Source organism: Drosophila nasuta, chromosome 3, assembly GCF_023558535.2.
Source record: "Drosophila nasuta strain 15112-1781.00 chromosome 3, ASM2355853v1, whole genome shotgun sequence".
In the NCBI taxonomy this organism is placed as follows: Eukaryota; Metazoa; Arthropoda; class Insecta; order Diptera; family Drosophilidae; genus Drosophila; species Drosophila nasuta.
The window spans coordinates 50,590,494-50,611,055 of NC_083457.1; the positions used below are offsets into that span (position 1 = coordinate 50,590,494).

The window sequence follows — 20,562 nt, forward strand, 5'->3', positions numbered from 1 at the left end:
TATGTACATACATATATAACAAAATAATAATAATAAATATTTACCGGTCGGGGAAAATCTTATCAGCAAAATTACGTTAAAACTTTAATCGACACGAAAATTAAGATTACACACATTTGTTATTATGATAGCGATTGCCACAGCAAAGAATTTCTTCATTAATAAACGCAAATTTCTTATGTTTTTATGCAGCGTATCTACTCTTCTGCCATGTTCAACTCTAAATGCAGTCTTACTTGGTTATTATATTGTGTATTAGTTCTGTCGCGATAAGATCTATGAGGGCTTAATATACATCCGTTTTTTTTTTATACCTTTTGTCGTCGTCATGTTGCCTTTGGCCCAATAAAATAAATTACTTATTTATTTCGAAGTGAACCTCGAACAAATACAATATAAATTGTTTATATAACGAACAGCAAAAGCAAAAACAAAAACAAAAGCGCTTTATAATATCATGTATTTTATGGCTTTTTCTTTAAAAAGAGAACACAGGAAATACACACGAACTAATGCACAACAAATTATCGAAATTGTGCCATAAATTATATGTTTATTTCTCGCTGCTTTATTTTTTCGTTGTTGTTTTTGTGTTATATCGATTTCGTAAGAGTTGGAATTTTTATATTACTATTTACGGAATCGAAATCTTAATCGTTAGCAGCGTCAGAAGGAGGAAACCCAGAAAATGCGTTAATTTTATTAAGCCGATAAGAAAATGAGGAAAATGCTTATAAGCCCCGAAAATGTGGAGACCTAAACATTTTCACACTGTCATTTGCGGTGGGTCTGGCGGCGATTGCTTTTTGTTTTTGGTTTTTTTGGTGTTTAAAAAGTCTAAAAAGAAACATAAATTTGATTTACGAGTTACCGGTTGGACATTTGAATCAATCAAACAAAAATTTGAGCGGCCTAATGAGCCGACCGCACAGGTTAAATACAGTTTTCAGTTGTGTGTTTTGTCAGTTCAGGAAATAGTTGACATCTTTGAACGTTTTTCTTTTTTTTTGGGGCCAGCAGATTCACACGATCCCTAAACCGGGGGTCTTAAGATAACATGCGCCGTTGTATTGTTGTAGTATCGTAATGACCTCCGCTCTGGAGTTCAAGCAACCTGCTTTGCATAAATCGACGTCTTAACTTCGAGACAAACTCACACATTACAATTATGACTAACGCTTGGCAGACAAAGAGAAAAATGCCTGTCAAAGAACTTTCCCGCAGTTGGCAATTTTCAGTAATTTTCTTGCAGAAACAATTGCAAGATTCTTGACAAGCTACCCAATTGGGTAGCGAGTTTCAAGGGGTATAACGCACACACAGCGCCAAGGAGAATCCACCAAAAAGTCAAGGAACTCGAGTGAGCGTCATACAAAACGATGTGTAAACACAGCTAGAGAGAGAGAGAGAGAGACAAGAGACAACTTTGCTAGATGCTTGGCCAGCAGCATCTTCCCCAACCCAAAAACGATGCCTTCTCCCTCCCTCTCCCTCTTCGATTCCTTCGTTCCTTCGCAGCCAGGCAACGCATTCAACGTTTTCCTTGAGCTGCGACATCGCGTAACTTTTGCTGAGTGCTTGGTATGCTCGTGCTCTCGCTGTGTGTGTGTTTCGTTGTGTGTGTGCCAGCCTCTCCGGGCCCGTATGTGTGTGTGTGTGTGTGTGTTCACAATTCTGTGAATGAAACGCCAACACTAAGCTGAGAGCGAGAGAAGACCAGAAAGAGCACAAGAGAGTGCGAGAGAGCGAGTTCAGAGAGCAAGTGCTGCCTGTTGGCAGTGTTTGTGACAGAGTTTGACTCTATTAAGTAATAGGCGCGCAGTTCTTTTTGGCAGACACTGTTTGAACGCAAATATGCCACCTACACGCATTTCCGCATGTCTGCGGCGGCGTCTCATAGTCACTTCATTTCTATGGGAGTGGGGGGCATTCCCAAGACCTCCAATGACCGAAGTTTTTCGTTTGCTTTTTTGACTTTGCTGAACAGAAAAAGTTTTCGTTTTTTTGGCTGTTGCTTCTCGACTTGAGGCTGGTATCGCGCTTTATTACAATTTTCTCTTGATTTCATTTCAATAAATTAAGAAAAAGCAACAGTAAATTGTGCAAAGCAAAAAGATAATTAAGCGCAAAAATGATGAAAATGGTTGCCAAAGCAAAAGTCGCAGTCTCATTTAAACAGCCGACAGCCGACAGCAGCAGCTGCTGTCGATATGTATCGACAACGTATCTCTCTCGAATCTATACATCTCCAAAGCTATGTATATTCCAGTTCAACATCCATATTCATAAGCCGCAGTCAACCACTCGAAAGACACTCATCGACAACGAGCGCGATGCATAAGTATATGCATTATTTATGCCACACAACAAATAGCAATACTTGCAATAACAACACACAGCTCGCAGAAAAACAAAAAACAATAAATTCATATACTTTTTATAAGTGCAATATTAATGTACACACACCAAAACAAAAAAAATGTGAAAAACAAATCCATTTGAAAACTCAATGTCAAGAATTTTACATAGAGTTTTGTGGCACAACAACAACAACAACAAAAAGGCAACCAAGTCAAGTCATAAACTAACGCAAATATTATTAATAATAATGACAGCTGTTAACCATAAAAAGTCAGCAAAGAGAACAGCGCAAGTTACTCTGTATAATAACAATATAAAAATTTAATCAAATCGCGAAATACTGAGAATAAATTATTAGAAAAGATAAACTCATTTTTCAGCAAAAAAAGCGAACATTAAAAAAGATTATATTATATAGTATAGTATTTAATGATTTGAAACTACTCTTGAATAATATACAAAATTTAAAAAAATGTTGCAGATTTTTACAACAAAATACTGAGAATAAAGTATTAAAAAAGATAAACTAATCTTTCCACAAATTAGCGAACATGAAAACAAATTATATTTTATACTGTACATAAAGTTCCGAAATAGATATTTTTATCATCTTTTAAGAATAGAATCATTTTACATATTTATAAAAAATTGAGCAATAAAGTACTGACAATATACTATAAAAAAAATAAAGTCATTTTTAAGAAAAATGGAGAGAATACTTTCATGATCATATTTCGAAATATTAACATCGTAGTATAATAATTTAATCAAATTTTCAGAATTGAAAACATATAATAGAGCTAAGAATTTACTTTCGAATTAGATCTCTTATCATCTTGAAATAATATACAAAATTTTAGAAAATTCTAAAAAGTATTCACTCATATGCATAATAAAAAAAGAGATTATATTCTTTCGAAATAGATCTTAAAAACAACTCTTAGAATTTAACTACGAAATTATATAAAAGATAAACTCTTCTTTGAGCAAAATAGATAACATCAAAAGAGATTCTTTATTCTTTGCAGTAATTAATGTTTCGAAATAGATCTTTTATTATCTTATCATACCCATTTGGATTGCATTTTATGACTGCTGTGCGGGGTATTGAAAACTGAAAAATGTGTTGCACACAAAAGTGCAATAAAGCTTAATCAAAGCCACATTAGTTGAAATTATAGAAAAACGCAACAGCGCCTTGAGATACGTGTGCGAGACAAATATTTGCGCACTTTTGTTTGCATTTGGCATCAATTTTTTACAATTTGTTGTTTTTCGTTTTGTTTTGTTGTGTGTGATTTGTTTAACAATTTTGTATTTCTGTCTTTCTTTTTTTTTTTGTCGAATGCAATTGCCATCAAGTCGAAGTCGTCGTCGTCGTCGTTGTTGTTGTCGTATGCGTGCATTGCGCAATTTTCGTCATTAGCATTAAATGTTGAATTATTTTTCAAGTCGCTGACGCAGTTAATGTCGGAGACCTCGCCTTAAACTTAAACGCAGAGCGCAGAGCGCAGCGCAGTTTCTTATACAAATAGAAAATCAGCTTTAATGTGCAATCTAATAGAAATAACAGCCACAAATGCAATAAGGTAAATACATCTAGTTGTTGTGTAAATTTTCGTTAATGGGCATGCATTTATGCACTTTTCCTAGTTTTGTGTTGCGATTTTAATGTGATGTGAGTCTCGACAATATGTAAAAACATTTCAACTATGTCTACTTCTGGCCTTTGGTCAGATACTATGCTTATAAGACTGCACACAAAATGTGCCCGACAAAAGAACTAAATAAATAAATAACACATTTTCTAGTAGCTCCTTCAGTTTTCGATAGATCGATCGATCGATCGATCGAACATTCGTGTTCAATCGATCTCACCTAAATATTATTACAAAATTATTTACTTGACATTAAGTGTCATAATTGGCCAGTTAGTCGCCGTATCAGTTACTATCTGGCATACGATCTCAAGTAGCAATAACCACATAAATTATATTAACAATACTTATCAACTTGATATTTACTTTAAGCAATTATTATGATACGCTCCACTTTCGACGCGCTAATCACATGAACAATTTTCGACTTTGGCCCACTGAACGCTGCCTGCTTCTAGCACCCAAAACCCAAAACCCAAATTTGGATCATTTCATTTCAGCTAAAGAATGCCACCCGAAATCATTTACAATTTTTACTACAATAAAAACAATGCAGGGGTTTTTTTCTTTTGTTTTTGATAAGCGAAAGACCGCAAGTCACTAAAGTTATTTAGAAATAAATCATTATTAAAAAAAGGTCAATAAGTTGTGCTCGATAAGTTAAACTAAAGAAAAATGAGATCTTATCGCAAAATAAATATAATATACATATAAAAATGGACAGCTAATCTTTTCGACTTCAATTGTGTATATATATATATATACATATCTTATTAGCTAAGGAATGTATTGATATTTAAGGGTTTTTTTTAGAGATCAACAAAACTGTTGATTGTAAACTGAGAACAAGTATTTTTTGTTGACTAATGAATGTAAAATACTATAATAATAATACTATAATATATAAATACTATATAGTATAATGATATAATAGTATTTTAAGGATTTTTTCATAACAAGGTTTCAGATAATATAAACTGAGATATGTTCAGTAAGTACTTAAAGATATTGCATATAATTTATAGGATTTCATGCCCATCATTAGTATTAAAACTTGGTCAGAACTCTCTCTCTCTCTCTAAAAAATTGATCATTTTTATGGCCAGCTTTGATCTTATTTTAAGTCCATGTATTTTTAGAACGTTGAATGGATTTTAGAGCGGGATAAGTTGCTTTGATATTAAATCTATTCAATAATTATCCCTATTATTAAATTCTATTTTTATCTAAATATAACTCATTCCCATTTCATAGAAAACTTCACTTTCATATGGTATAAGACTTTCATATTCACATCCATTCCTATTTCATAAAAAACTTCTTCCTCAACTCTTCGCTTTTTATGCTCATCCTTTCAATAGACTAACATATTCTTAAGATATTATATATTTAGATCATTGAGTTCGAAATTCAAAGAGATTACTGTGTTTGCTTTGAGATCACTGTGTTGGCTTTGAACTGTGCGCAATTCAGTAATTTTTTCTACAATACAATTATTATTTTTATAAAAACCGATTTCATTCTCAGCATGTGCAAAAGTTCTAGCTAACAACATCGAAAGATTAAACGCAATTTATTGATATCTTTATAAATGATAAAAACGTTTAAATGAGGAAAATTTTGTTGGCGTTGCAGATCTACCCAGACAGTATATAATGATCTTTTTTAAATGAGGAAAGATCGTAGAACCTTTTCCTACCCAATATACATACATATCTCTAAAATATTTCAAATATTTAAAACTCTTTCTCTTTCTTTCTTTGATAAACTCACCCGCTCTTCTTCACGTATCATCTCAGCAATTTCCGGTTTGATTTCCATGTCGTCATGATGAGCACCCACCGAGGATGCAGCATTGCCCACAGCTCCGCCAGCAGCAGCCGCATTGCCAGGAGCAGCAGCTCCACCGACGCCAGCGGCAGCCAAGGCGCTGGCCATAGCTGCATGGGAATGCGCCAGCTGATGCTGAGCAGCCAGCTGCTGAGCTGCAGCAGCTGCAGCATGATGATGCATCGAGGAGGCCGACGAAGGCGGCGGTGGCGCCACAGCCGAGGCAGAGGCATGATGGGCAGCAGCGGCCACAGCGGCGGCCATGTGCGGAGGCAGTTGCGACTGCGCATTAGACGAGGCCGATGGATTGCCAGTGGGCGAGGAGAGGGCGCCGGCAGCGGCAGAGCCATTGCTGTGGGCCGAGGGTGGCGGAGGCGGGGAGCAGCTGCGTGCACTGGGACGATAGCTGCCAACAGCCGCAGCCGAAGCGGCAGAAGCATTCGACGCAGCAGCAGCAGCGGCAGCGGAGCCGGAGCTAATGCAGGAGGCAGCCGAGTTGCCGCTGGCACCGCCAACTGTGGAGGAGCCACCACCGGAGCTGCTCGAGGCGGACGACGAGCTGCCGGAGAGATGCGCCTGCAGCGACTGTGGATTGGGCGAGGCAAACGGATTGCGCACAATGGTCGATGTGGTCATGGCCAAGGGTTGAGGAGTAACTCCCGCTCGTTGCTGAGGCGACTCCGAACGCAGGGGCAGGGGCAAGGGCAGCGGACTGGGCGTGGCATAGCTGCCATCGCGGGAACGTTTGCGCTGACGCTGATTGAGATCGAGAGCAGATTCCGCCTGGAGTTTGGCCAGCAAGCGAGCTCGCTTCGGCTTCTGCTCATCGTCATCCTCCTCATCTCTGATAATCGCAGCTGCGGCAGCGAGTTCCTCATCATCATCCTCATCGTAAACAGTCATCCGTTGCTCGGGCAGCAAAGAAGTTCCTCCAATCCCAGCATTATTTCCCGAACTCGAACCTGCACTCACTTCAGCCAAACCGCGTATCTTGAGAGTTTCAGCGACTTTTAGCAACGGATTAATTTGATCCTGGCACACATTAATCTCGCCCTTATACATAAACTCGACGAGCGCTTTCAGATCACTCCAGTTGACGTCGCGCATGATGATAATCGGATGCTGGCAGGGATTATCGTAGAACAGCGCTTGAAAGTAGGGAGAGCAAGCGGATAAAACCATTTTGTGCGCCTTGATCGAATGTCCTTCGCAGGCGAGCGTCACATCCACAAAGGATTCATTTTGCAGCAGTTCATCGAACACATTCGTCAGATTCGATTGATAATTGTTCCAGCGCAGACAAAACTGTTGATTATCTCCACCAACTGGCGAGGATTTGCGTTGTGTTGGAGCTGCAAACAGTTTCTGGCCAAGCTTTGGCTTCTCAGTTGATCTTATTGTTGTCAACTTTTTGTTGTTGTTGTTGTTATTGTTGTTGTGTTGTCCGAATTCAAAGAGTCCAATGGCCGACAGATTGTGTGAGACCAAAGGCTGCGGGGACACAGGCAGAGAGCGGGATTTCTTCGCTGTGAGTTGGACTCGCAACTCGGGATCATCGGAGTCGGTGTGACCTACGACCTCGCTGGAGGTGAGCGGACGTGGCGGTGGCGTCAGTGGCTGCTCATTGAGCACAGCTCTCATTCGATTTGGTTTCTCTTCTGTTGTGATTGCTTCCTCCTTCACTATCGGTGACAATTTCTGTTCCAACTTCAGCTTCAGCTTCAACTCTTGTGGTTGCTGCTCCTCCTCTTGCTGATCTTCGCCAGCTTCTGCTGGTTGCTCTGTGTTTGCTGTTGGAAGTTGTGGTGGTTGTCTCCTCCAACTCTCGCTCCTCTGTCTTGGCCGTTTCGTAGGCCATTTCTGTTTGCGGCTCTGGCTGCTTTGGTATGTCTATGTTGACCATTGTGTAATCATTTGGCTCGTATTGCTCGCTGTCGAGCTTCTGTTCAAAGTCCATGATGTCCTTTGTCATATCCATTTTTTTGCTCTACGTTTTTGCAATTACTTGTTCAGTGTTCAGTTTTCTGTTTTTTTATGATCGTCTGGCTTATATTGTTGTTTAACACATCATAAAGATTGTTGTTGGTTTGCCTTTTCTTTAGAGAGAGAGAAATTGTGTTGTTAACGCTGTAATGAAATCGAAACAAAAATGCAAATTGCGTGTGAAAACACTTCGAACAAAGGCCAATAAAAAAAAAACTATATTGTAATATTTTGAAATTAGAGAAATATTTTAATAATTTTACAATTATTTTATAGAGCTTGATTAATTATGGCTTGCTATAGAGCTGCTTAATACGTTTTAGATTTCAATTGGAATGTCGGTTTTCTTTATTTATAGTTAATTGTTGTTAGAAATTCATTCAGTTGAAAGTATCTTTAGTGCTTCCATGAATTATAAAATTTTGTTGACTTTTCCCATATTTTAGCAACAGTTGTTAATATTTTAAAATGGTTAAAAATGCTTATCTATATACTGAAAGTAATTATTTTTTTTTCACTCACAATTTTAATATTATCGACCATAAAATTCTCAAAAATTCAAATTTCTAAATAAAAAATATTAACATACATATCGCTTCTATGAATTTTACAATTAAAAACATTTATTGATAAAACATTCTTTGAACTAAAGATGACAAAAAGTTGCGTGATTCTGTATTGAAAAAATAATTTTAAAATTAAAAATGAAAAAATTTCTTTATTGTTTGATAATTATGATTTTTATGAATAAATTTTGCAATACTTAAAGAAGGAAATTGTCAAAAAAAATCACATTTCTGTATACTCAATTATTTATTTATTATATTCCTTTCTGATTATGTTAATTTTTAGAATTTCTACGAATTTTATAATTCATTAAGTCGATAAATTAATATAAGAATGCCAACAAAATAATTTTTATATTCTCAATTAATCTTTAATTATATCGAATTCAGTTTGATGATATTCTATGAATTTTACAATTCTTCAAATCAATAATTTCAAACGTGTAGAAAAAAGTATAATTATAAAATTACCGAAAAAGTCCCATTTCTATATACTCAATTAATCATTAACGCAATTAAATTTATTTCAATTCAAGGAAATCGCGAAATATTTAAATGAATTATTGAACACACACATGTGTGAGTGTGTGTGTGGCTTCAAATCGCCCAAAAGTACGTAAGCAAAGTTTTCGGGAAATACACATAACCCTTATATGATGTCTGGATGTGTCACAGAACCAACTGGCACTTAATCCCAAACAGTTCAATGATTATAACTGCTATATACATATATATATTTTATGGCATATGCAAATAAGCGTAACTTGATATATATTTATTTATTGTATTTCAATTGCATATATTATACATATTTTCTGTGCGTTGTGCTTTAGTCATAACTCTATTAAATAAGGCCATTAATCTTGTCCCAAGACCATGAATCTCTCTATTCTATTCATTTCGAAACGCGCTCCCCAAAAAAAATTAAAATAAATACAAAAAACTAAAAACAAAAACAAAAAAATTGTTTTATTAGCTTTCAGCTTTGTCCTAATTTATTATAGAGATTTCCACGACAATTATCTCGCTATATAATTTGGTAAATTTTATTTATTTTAAATGCGTGAGTATGTATTGTATGCGTGTGTGTGTGTGTATTTAGTATTTTATCATTTTCATTTCATTTGTCGCGCTGCAAGTTATAAATAAATGCGAAATATATATTTATATTTAATTAAATATTAATATTTATGGCTGTCGCTGACGCCGAAACGCGTCGCGTCGCATTTGCGTAATTATATTTATTTAAATAGTCGAGGATATATGTGGATACATAGTATATACATATGGATTTTAGTATATATTTATACTGACTATGTTGTCAACTACTGTTTGCCCTATCTAACAGTATTTTGTGGCAATATGTGGAGGAAAATGAACAATGTTTCACTGTACAGTGTGTGACGAATGACGAATGCGTCTAGTATATTAATATGGATTTTAGTATATGTTTATACTGAGTATGTTGTCAACTACTGTTTGCCCTATCTAACAGTATTTTGTGGCAATATGTGGAGGGAAACGAACAATGTTTCACTGTACAGTGTGTGACGAATGACGAATGCGTCTAGTATATTAATATGGATTTTAGTATATGTTTATACTGAGTATGTTGTCAACTACTGTTTGCCCTATCTAACAGTATTTTGTGGCAATATGTGGAGGGAAACGAACAATGTTTCACTGTACAGTGTGTGCTGAATGTATTCGTATAATATATTAATATTGATTTTAGTATATGTTTATACTGAGTTTGTTGCAAATTTCTGTTCGCCCCATCTATTTTGGTATATATTTATACTGAGATTGTTGCCAACTCCTACTCGCCCTTTCTAAGGGTATTTTGTGGCACCATGGGGGAAAACAAAGAGTGTTTCACTGTACAGTGCGTGCTGAATGTATGCGTATACTCATAGTATATTCCTTAGGATTTTAATATATATTTATACTGAGTTTTATGCCAATTACTGCTAGCCCTATCAAAGGGTATTTTATGCGGGAGAACGAACAATGTTTCACTGTACAGTGTGTGCTAAATGTATGCCTATGCGTATAGTATATACACATGAATTTTAGTATATATTTATACTGAGTCTTCTGCCAACTGCTACTACCCCAATCTATCGGTATTTTGTGGGGGAGAACGAACAATGTTTCACTGTACAGTGTGTACTAAATGTATGCGTATACGCTTGTGCGGCAAATGCAAACACAGTCGGCCATAAAATTAATTTATTTTTATTATTATTGTTATTATATTTCTGCCGCTGCTGCCGCTGTCGCTGCTGCTGCTTCTTTCTTCTTCTTACGCGACTCTTTTTTTTATGATTATTATTTCATTCCAATTAAATCTTGTGACTGACTCGACTCGACGTCGACGTCGACTCTCTGCCTTCTGTTATTATATTTTTTGTTTATTTTTTTATTGTAGTTGTTGTTGTTGGTGTTGTTGTTGTTCATCCATGCTCCTCGATTTCTCAATGGCAACAACAACAGCAAAAAAGTAATAAGAAATTATTCTCTACGCTGCGAATTGTTTTTCTTTTTTATATACATATATATTTTTGTTTTTATTTTTTTTTTTGGGGGTAACTTTTGCTTTATTATGCTTCGTTTTTTTTTATTATTAATGTTATTACTGTTTTGCTTTTTTTTTGTTATTACTTTTATTTATTGTTGTTGCTGGCTGCGGCATTAAATTTTATGCGTTCTTTGAAAGAACGAGAAATAAATAAATATAAAATTGCCAGTTGCCTAAATGTGCACAAATATTTATACATAATTTAATTTGTTTCTCTCCTTTTCCTTTTGTTGTTGCCGTGTTTCTTTGGCATTTCCTGTTTTGGTTTTCAAGTTTTGTTTTTTTTTTCTCGATTTTTTTGGTATTCGAATTGAACTGAAAAGCTAAAGTCTCTGAGAGAGCCTTGTTTCGCTTCCTTATCGTTGTTGTAGTTGTTGTATTTTTGATTAATTATTTATAATGCGCGCAGCTGTTGCGCGGCATAAAATAAAATTTTAAATTGAAACAACAACAACGATGTCGAAAAAAGAGTGCACATTAAAAATAAAAAAAGGCAACACCCAAACAGCAAAAGCAACAACAACGCTCAACTTGAGCGCTTTTTATTTTAATATTTATTATTTTTATTTATTTAATTTACGAGTCCTTCGAAGTTTGCACAGCGCGTGGGTTGTTGTTGTTTGTGTTGTTGTTGTTGTTGTGGATGGGCAACAGCAACAGCAACGGAGGCAACAGCACATTTTATATGCGATACATACAATATACATATATAAATATTTTGTATTTATTTATTTACGCTTATTTATTATTTATGCAGCAAGTAATAAATTACACAAGTCTCGACGTTGCTGCTGCTCCCGTTGGTTGCTCTTGCTTTTTACGGCCTGTGTAATGTGTGTGTGTGTGTGTGTGTGTGGGTGCGTCGTATCTGTGTGTGTGTGTGTGTGTGTTTACAAAACTGTTTTTGGCGCGCCACCCACCCAAGACACACACACACACACAAGACACCACCAAGCAGCAGCAAGAAGAAGAAGAAGAACTCTGCTGGAAAGTCTCGCGTAAGTTTTCTTCTTGCTATTTTCTGAGCGCCCAAAAAAACTTGAGCAGAAGGCAAAAAGATGCCAACACCAACAGCAACAACAACAACACTTTTTACGACCTAGTCTAGTGGAGGAGGGGGGTTAAAGGCGAGGGGCGGGGAGGCGGAGAATAGCGACTTTGGGTGCACGTTATAAATTTATAAATTACAATTTTCTTAGCTCTGTGTTGCTGCAGCAAATTTTGTGCGAATGAGCGAGAAAGAGACAGAGCGAGAGAGGGAGAGAGGGAGAGAGCGAGGGAGATGGAGAACGAACACTTTGATAATTTATTATATTTTATTTATAAGCAAAAATCGATTTTTATGCGGCAATTAAATGCAAGTTAAGCACGAGTATTGCCAACAAAGTATTCGCTCACCCCTCCCCCCCCTTCCTCACTTCCCCTCTCCGCACACTCGTCTCTGACTAACTGACTGTCATTTGTCATACACTGCAATTATTATAATAATCATAATTATTTATTCCATTTCAAACAAATACGTATGCGAATGTAGCTCGCTACATTCACAAATTACAATAACAATTACAATTACAATAACAATTTACACACACACACACACTCGAAACACACACACTCACTGTTCGCCGTCATTCACAATTTGTGAGTTTTCCACGTAGTTTTTCCAACGTTTTCGCAACGCATTTGTTGCACTTATTATTATTATTATTATTTCTATTAAGAATTGAGTTTTCAATATATACTATATATAAATACCATATAGAAATAGACTTTTGTTGTTGCAAGTTGTTGTCACAGTTTGTTGCTTATTTTGTTGTTGTTGTTCACCGCATGCAACACATGTTGTTGCACTCTTGTTGTTTTTGTTGTTGTTTCGTTTTTTCTTACGCTCTGTTTTTATTTTGAATTTTCTTCTTGCGTTTGCTTTTCATTCACTCACAAATACACTCTCGCACTCACACACATTGTCACACGCACACGCGACGATGTTTTGGCGTTTTTTGAAAATGTTTTCGTTGTTGTTGTTATTGTTATTGTTGTTGTTGTGTGTGTTGGTTTGTTGTTGTTGTTTCTGGTTTTTGCTTTCGCTGCCTCTTACAAACGTTGCATTCACGACGAAAGTTAAATACGAACTGATTGCTCGGCAAAAGTATCTATCAGATACAATGAATGAAACTCGAAACTCAGCCATACACACGTCGCTGCCAGCGTCGACTGCGCTGCCAACGGCGACTGCGAGAGCGACAACAACGCCAAGCACCACAATATATAGGGGAGGGAGTGAGTGTGAGAGAGCGCGCGTCGTCGGAGAGAGCGCGAGAGCAGCGGCAAAATGTTATTCCGGTTTTTGCGGCGAATTCGAATTCAATGTTTTCGTTTGCTTAAGAGTTCGCTCAGTCTTAAGAGAGCACGCCATTGTTTGCCTTTTAGGTGGTTGCTCTTGACAAAGTTTTTTGATCTTGCAGGCACACAATAAATAAAAAGCAAGTATTGAAGTGAAGTTAAATAGCTTTGCATTGAAATTATAAATATAAATTACAAAATATATTTTTCTGCCTGCAGCTAAAATCAATCTGCAATCAATTTGAAAGCTGTGCACTCACATTCAATTAGCATTTTTATTTGCTTTCTTGCTTGCTTCTTTGATTGCCACGCACAAGTGACGGGGCACCTAAGACCCGACCCCAATGCCATGCCTCATGCCCCAAGTCGCCATATTTCCATCATCGCACCAATAAAGCAAATACATAAAAATCGCGAATAACGTCAAGACAACACACGCATAACCCAAAACGTTGCGCCTACAAAAAACAGGCCCGATTGCAACAGCAACAGCAGCAACTGCAGCAGCAGCAACAACAGCAACAGCAACAACAACATCGGCAACATTCTTCTAACCGGAAAGAAAGAGAGAAGCTGCTGCTGTTGGTCCAGTAAGAAAATGTTGCGAATAGTTTTTAGCGCAACCCCTGACGGCATCTTCAGCTTATTGCAGCCATTCATTTGCAATTGTTGTTGTTGCTCCGACTGCTGCTTAGGTCAACTACTGCCAAAAGAGCACAGAAAAACTACGACGACTACTACGACAACGACGACGATGACAACAACAACTTGGCCACGCCTTCCATACGAATCGTTCAAAGCGGCCGTCGCATTGGTGTGAGCGAGCGCGCAAGCTTGGCGCTCCCTACAAGCATACTCACACTCACAATCTCACACACACACACACTTAGTCGGCCCATGCATGCACGAGAGCAGTCAAGCTGCTTGGTGAGGGGGCCAGCAGGGCCTCTTTGGCGTAGTGAGCGAGCGAGCGAGCGAGCGAACGCTATGCCGCTCTCTTTGACGTCGCTCATTGGGAGCGCCAAAAAGAGCAAAAACTTTGCGCAAAAAGGAAAAAAAAAAAACGAACAACAAGTACGAGAACGAGAGACACAAAAAAAAAACGAAAAAAAAATGCAATAAGCTGAAAGATGTGCAGCAAAAGAGGAAATGCAAAATGCGGCCGAGGAGCTTTTGTTGTTGTTGTTGTTGGTGGTGCTCGTGACGTCACGCGGTAGGCGGCGCCACGAACGCATTTTTAATATTCGACTCCCAGTTGCTTATACGAGTTGTAGGCCTCTCGCCTCTTGTTATTGTTGTAGCCAACTTACACACACGCACACGCACACACACACACTAGCATGCATTAAAAAGCCCAAGTGGTTGTTGTTGCTGCTAGTTGACATGTGCGCAACCAATAACAACAACTAAACTAAATCCCCATTCGCATGTATCCGTGTCCCCATGTGTGTGTGTGTGCGTATGTTTTTGTATATTTTGCATATTTTATTTGATTTGCTTTCTCGTTTTTTGGCCTTTTTTGTGCTTCGTGTATTTTAGCGAGGCCCAACTTCGTGTTCAACGCCCATTGGCTGGCATTTTAAATATATGTATATATATGAAATATATACATATAAATATCTATGCCTGTGTGTGAATGCTCTTGCATGGAGGAGCGTGGCATTTGTGTGTTTGTGTGCACGCTTATAGAAAAAAATACCCAACCATCGTAAATATTTATAAACGCCTGAGCAACTTCGGCCTTCACACAAGAGTGCTTCGGCAAATCTCGAACGAGACTCCGCCAGGTGCCAAAAGGGATTCAATCTTAGGCGTTATTTATTTATTTAGAAAATGTCTTAAGAATAAACATGAAATTTCTAAAAAATAAATATTTCAACTATTTTTTATTCACCTGAAAATCTGAACCTGCAGATTTATTAATTCCATTAGGTAAATGAATCTTTAGCTTTTGCTCCTCTCATATTGTTCTCAATAATGATTAAGAATCTTGGAATAAAAATTAAATTTTGAAAATGTATTTCAATATTTCAAAATATGTATTATTCACCTGCTATAAGTACAGTAAGTAAGCTTTTATTCTCATTCCTTTCATATTGGAATCTTTTAGAAATTAAAATTAAGATCTGAGAACAATTTGAGTGAATCTTTTTTTTTGATAGATATAATTAAGAAGTAGGAAAGTATTGCTTAATTAATTAGTTAAAAATTAAATCAAATTTACATCAGTAAAATACATTTTGAAGTAAAATTTCTCCATTTATTTTTGCTGATGACTGTGATTTAAAAAATTGTAAAATTAAAATTTTTACGTTAAATTACTTTTAATGGAAGTGCTTCTAATATAATTTCATAATTTAAATATCAAACTTAATTTTCACAAATTTGAATTACTTTAAAAGAAAGGGGTATAATAATTACTGTTGTTAATCTTTTAAATAATTTTAACACTGCAAATATCAAACATAATAATCGTGCAATTAAGACTTTTCTGTTAAGATCTATTCATAACTTTTAATTTAAATAAGTAATTTAATTCTCTTTTGTACTGCAGATATTTCAAAACATAATGTTGAAATCTGCCAGCTTAAGATCGTTTTGAATTAACAGTTTTTGAAATTAATAATTAAATTAATACACAATTGTTTTTACTTGGATTCTAAAAGGAACATTTAATTTAATTGTTATTAATTGCTTTTAAAATGATGAAGAAAGCAATATTATTTTTGATGTATATAAAACTTGATTGAATTATGTAATCTCAATTTACTTCAAGTATTTAACAAATATCGTAGATATTGCGTATACGTACTGTTAGATGTCTTTGAAGTGAAATGAAGATTGAAAAGAGTGCAAATATTCGCGCTTTCGTTGAAGTCGTGTTCACACGCTGCTTTCATTTAGTTATCCGCTGTCCAGGATTCAGTCTTTTGCACGACGGAAATGAAAGCCCTTTCCGCTTTGGCAAGTTCAAAGATGGAAACGCAAAAAAAAAAAAAAACGAAAGATACCAACATAAAGTGTAGTGGAAAAAAACTAGCGAGTATTGGCTTCCGTTTTTGGACTGGCAGCGACTAGTAGGAAATTTCAAAGCGAAATTATTGAAAATAGCGTGAAGAAAGCGTGTGGGCAGCGGTCTGGAAACCACGTTAAAGGACATCCGCCAGCAAAGTGAAAGAGTTTAAATTGCCAACAGCCGCCTCACTGCTAAACTGAAGTCAAAGAAATGGCGACAGGAAATGGACATAGCCACCAGAAAAAACAAAATAAAAACAGAAAAAAATGAAAAAAAAAAAAGAAACAAACCGTAAAGAAAAAAAGTGAAAACCAGCACAAAATAAAGAACCTACGCCTCATCATCCTTCCTTCCCAGCAGATGCATTCGATGGGTGAGAGCTAACCTACAAATCGAAGTGGACAACAAACCACTCAAGCTCAAACTCAAACTACATATGGCATCCTTTTTTCAAACTGGGGACGTCTCTCTGAAGAGCTCTTCAAGCACAGAACGATTTCAGCATTTTTGCAGTCTTTTGCAAACTGAAGGAAACGTCTGACAAAAATCGTAATAAAAGAAGACCTTGACAAATATTGTTGTTTAAAGATTAAAGTACAAGCTTTTCCTGCTTCTACTTGTAGGAAAACTTTCTAATTCAGTTTGTACAAAATGGAAAGAATTTGATCAGTGAAAATATACTATTCTCAAAATTCTTATTCTCTTTATGTATTATCCGATTTTTAATAAGACACAGTTATAGGCGAAAATTCTTCAAGTTTATGTTATAGTACGTAACCAAAATTGATGCCACGGAACGTAGGATCATATAGCTTAAAATATATACTTATATTCTTCATTATGACAATTAAACGATCTAATTTAGAATCTCCAAGATAATAGAAACTATTCTCGATTACATTTTCTTCAGATAAAATTTGTTTTTAAATGTAGGTCATTAATTACGAAAATTCACTTCAGTGACGCTTAAAATAACATTCGACTTAAAGCAACCCTTTTCATTTTTCTTGCTGTCTTCCATAAAAAAAATTGTTATTTATTTAAAAATATATTTTTTTTAACTACACAAATTTTAATTTGAATTCAGAGTCGATGGCCTTAGTAGCTAGCACTCCCTTCTTTTAGTTATTATAATATTTTGTATAATAATTAACATGTCAATAAATAAATAAATAATTAATTTTAATTCAAATCCCAATAATTTTTCTCCTTAAAAAAATCTATGAAATATTAAAAATAAGAGAGCTTATTTAAAAATTTTATAAATGTCATTTAATAAATGTATAAAATAAATATATAAATGTATATTTATAAATAAAAATTATTTGTAGCCCAGCGGACATGGCGATTAGTCTCGAATAATAACTTTTTTGGCTGCAAGAAATATGTGTAAGTGGCAGAAAGAAGCATCTCCGATCAAATAAGTATATATGTTACATATATTCCTAATCAGCATTAACACCCGAGACGTTATAAAAATTGTAGAAGTAATTTAAGAAATACTTTTGTATAGGGAAAAAGCTTGCTTACTAAAGGTCTTAATTGCTTTGGCTGACAATCTTCCATATTTTGTATTTTTTGTATTTTGATTGTAGTACTATATCAATATATCAAATATACTCCTTGGGATGATTCAGTATTGCCCATCATCGGTTAGGACACTTCTTATGACTTACTACCCAAAATTTTGACTCCTCTGGATTCCAGGCCACAAAAACATAAAAGGAAACGAATTTGCAGACAAAATCGCCAAATACGCACCCAAAATTCCCATTATCCTCACTCATAATTATAACATAACGGACATAAACAAGCTCCTAGAAGAAAATCATTTTAAAGCAAAACTTAATAGATTCCCCGATACATCCTTATGGTATCGACAATAACACTTCAAGCACATACTATTTCATTAGGAAAATGAATTATTCCGAAATCTCAAGAAGTCGTCAAGTAAAATACCTAAGAATCAAAGTGGGACACACACTGGCAACTCACGAACATCTTCTAAAGGGTAACAACACCCCCCTTTTGCAATCTCTGCCAAGACAATTCACCAATAACTCTCACACACATACTATCAGAATGTCATTAAATTCTAAATTCTTTAGAGATCAATTCCCTCTCTCTCTTATCACACTCATCTTCCTCTAATATATCTAACATCCTCAATTTCTATATTAATATATCAAATATACTCCTTGGTATGATTCAGTATATTTGGGTATATTCATTTTATAATTATTATTTTTAAGAATAATACCGAACTGTTTTGCGTTTATATAAAATCGGTTGCGGGTATCTCACAATCAATCACACTCGATTGTAACTTGTTTGATTGTTCTTGTTTGTTGATAACTTGGCTTGTTGTATTCCAACTTTAGAACTTCAAAGTGAATTTGAATTTTATACACAGAAATGCTTATTAAAGATTGTATTATTTAAAAATTTCCAAACTAGTATTTATATTAATAAATAAAACTCACTTGTAGCGCCAGTGGACAGGCGATCTTTCTTGACTTATTATCCATTACTAATATTCCCGCTACCCATAGAGAGGGTAGATGGGTATTATAACTTTGTGCCGGCAGGAAATCCATGTAACAGACCGAATAAGCCATCTTCGAACCTAAAAAAGGAATATTTGGTTGCGATCAGATAAAAATTGTCGAAATTATTAAAGAAATACTTTTGTATGGGCAAAAACGATTTAACTTTTCCAAACTCTTTAGAGAACACATAATGTAAATTCTTATACCCTTTTTAATATTTTAAAATAATAAAAAGTAACGATCTTATTTATTAAGTAAAATAATAGCTTCAAAATATAAAAGGCCATTTTAAATTCCTTAACATTTTTCATATTTCCTGAAACTGGTTAGAGAGATATGGACACTTTCTTGAATGAACAAAAAACGTTACCTCATATTGAATAAAGTGTTTCCCTAAACAAAATTGATTTTTTTTCACCATTACTGCAATAAATTATAAAAAAAACCTTGGTAATTATTTCATTATACAAATTTGAATACAACTTTAATGCAATAATATTAACATAATCAATTCTAAGAAATAAATTATTCGATTTTATTAGTTATGAGATAAAGCTAAAGCTTATCTATCCAGATTGTTTTGAAAGGATATAATCAAGAAGTAAATCCATTTTTTTGTGTGTAGAATAGAGTATAGAGTATAGAGTATATAAAATATATAGAGAATATATTTTAAGTAAGATTTCGAACAATATAACTTTGTTTTTTAATTTTTCAATACTCCAAATATTTGCCTTTTTTTTATAAATTCTTATCATTCATAATTGAAGGCGCATAAAAGTTTGTTAACGAAATGGTGACAAAAACGATCCCAAATAATATTTGTTTTTTAATATTTGTCAAAAACAAATCGAGGATCGCTGAAATCAATGCGTTGTGTTGGGTTATAGCGAAAATTAAATTTCAATTGGACGTTCTTCAATTCGAATAGTCGAAAAATGGTCTGAAGCAAATGATTGCGAAAAACAAGGGAATAAGCCGGAAGTGTGCAGCTTTATGCCTCAGCTCTTGAGGTTGGAGATGATGTTTGTTCTGGCTAGTCCATGACTAGGCATTGTTGCCAGTGGCATGACGAATACTTTGCTCAAAAGAATTTTTTGTACAGCTATCCGTTTAACTGCGTTGGCGGCTGCTTAAAGTGTAGATCACGCAAAATCAACGAAAGGAACAGCAAGAGCAGCGCACAGTTAAAGGAAACAACACAAAACAAAAAAAGACATAGATGGGAATGCCAGGAAAACAGAGAGAAGCAAACCTACAACATACAACACACACAACATGCTGGTTGCAGAGGAGAGTGAGAGGGGGCAACAGTCAGTCAAGGGGCAGCTGCCAGAAGGCGGCTGTGCAACAATAGAAGTAGCCACATCAGCAAAGGCACAGCCAACGGGCAAAGGAGGGGAAGGGGGGAGAGGAGAAGGTTTCGATGGGTCAGTCTAGGGCCAAAAACTCTACCCTAGGCCTACCTCGGTCAATTGGTTAGTTGCTGTTGTTCCTGTCATTGTCGTAGTTGTTGTTGTTGCCCGTTAGAAAATTGCGCATACGCGACGTTGCCATCGTCGTCGTCGTCGCAGCAACACAAAAAATGCAAAGCCGCCATCAGCATCGTCGTCATCGTCGACGTCGACGTCGACGTTCTAGTCGCAGTCGTAGTCGCAGTCGTTGGTGTCGTTGT

At 35.7% G+C, this 20,562-nt stretch overlaps 1 protein-coding gene across 2 annotated transcripts in view; it reads right to left on the bottom strand.

Moving 5' to 3' along the window:
- Positions 1–13,105, bottom strand: part of LOC132793419 (protein bric-a-brac 2) — a 41,184-nt gene extending 28,079 nt beyond the window's left edge. For both annotated transcript variants that reach the window (XM_060803343.1, XM_060803341.1), the window contains exons 1-2: positions 12,735–13,105; positions 5,793–7,976 (exon numbers count right to left, since the gene is read on the bottom strand). In XM_060803343.1, coding sequence (XP_060659326.1) covers positions 5,793–7,490 — 1,698 coding nt within the window. In that variant the 5' untranslated portion in view covers positions 7,491–7,976; positions 12,735–13,105. The remainder of the gene's footprint in view (positions 1–5,792; positions 7,977–12,734) is intronic.
- Between the last annotated feature and the right edge of the window lie 7,457 nt (positions 13,106–20,562).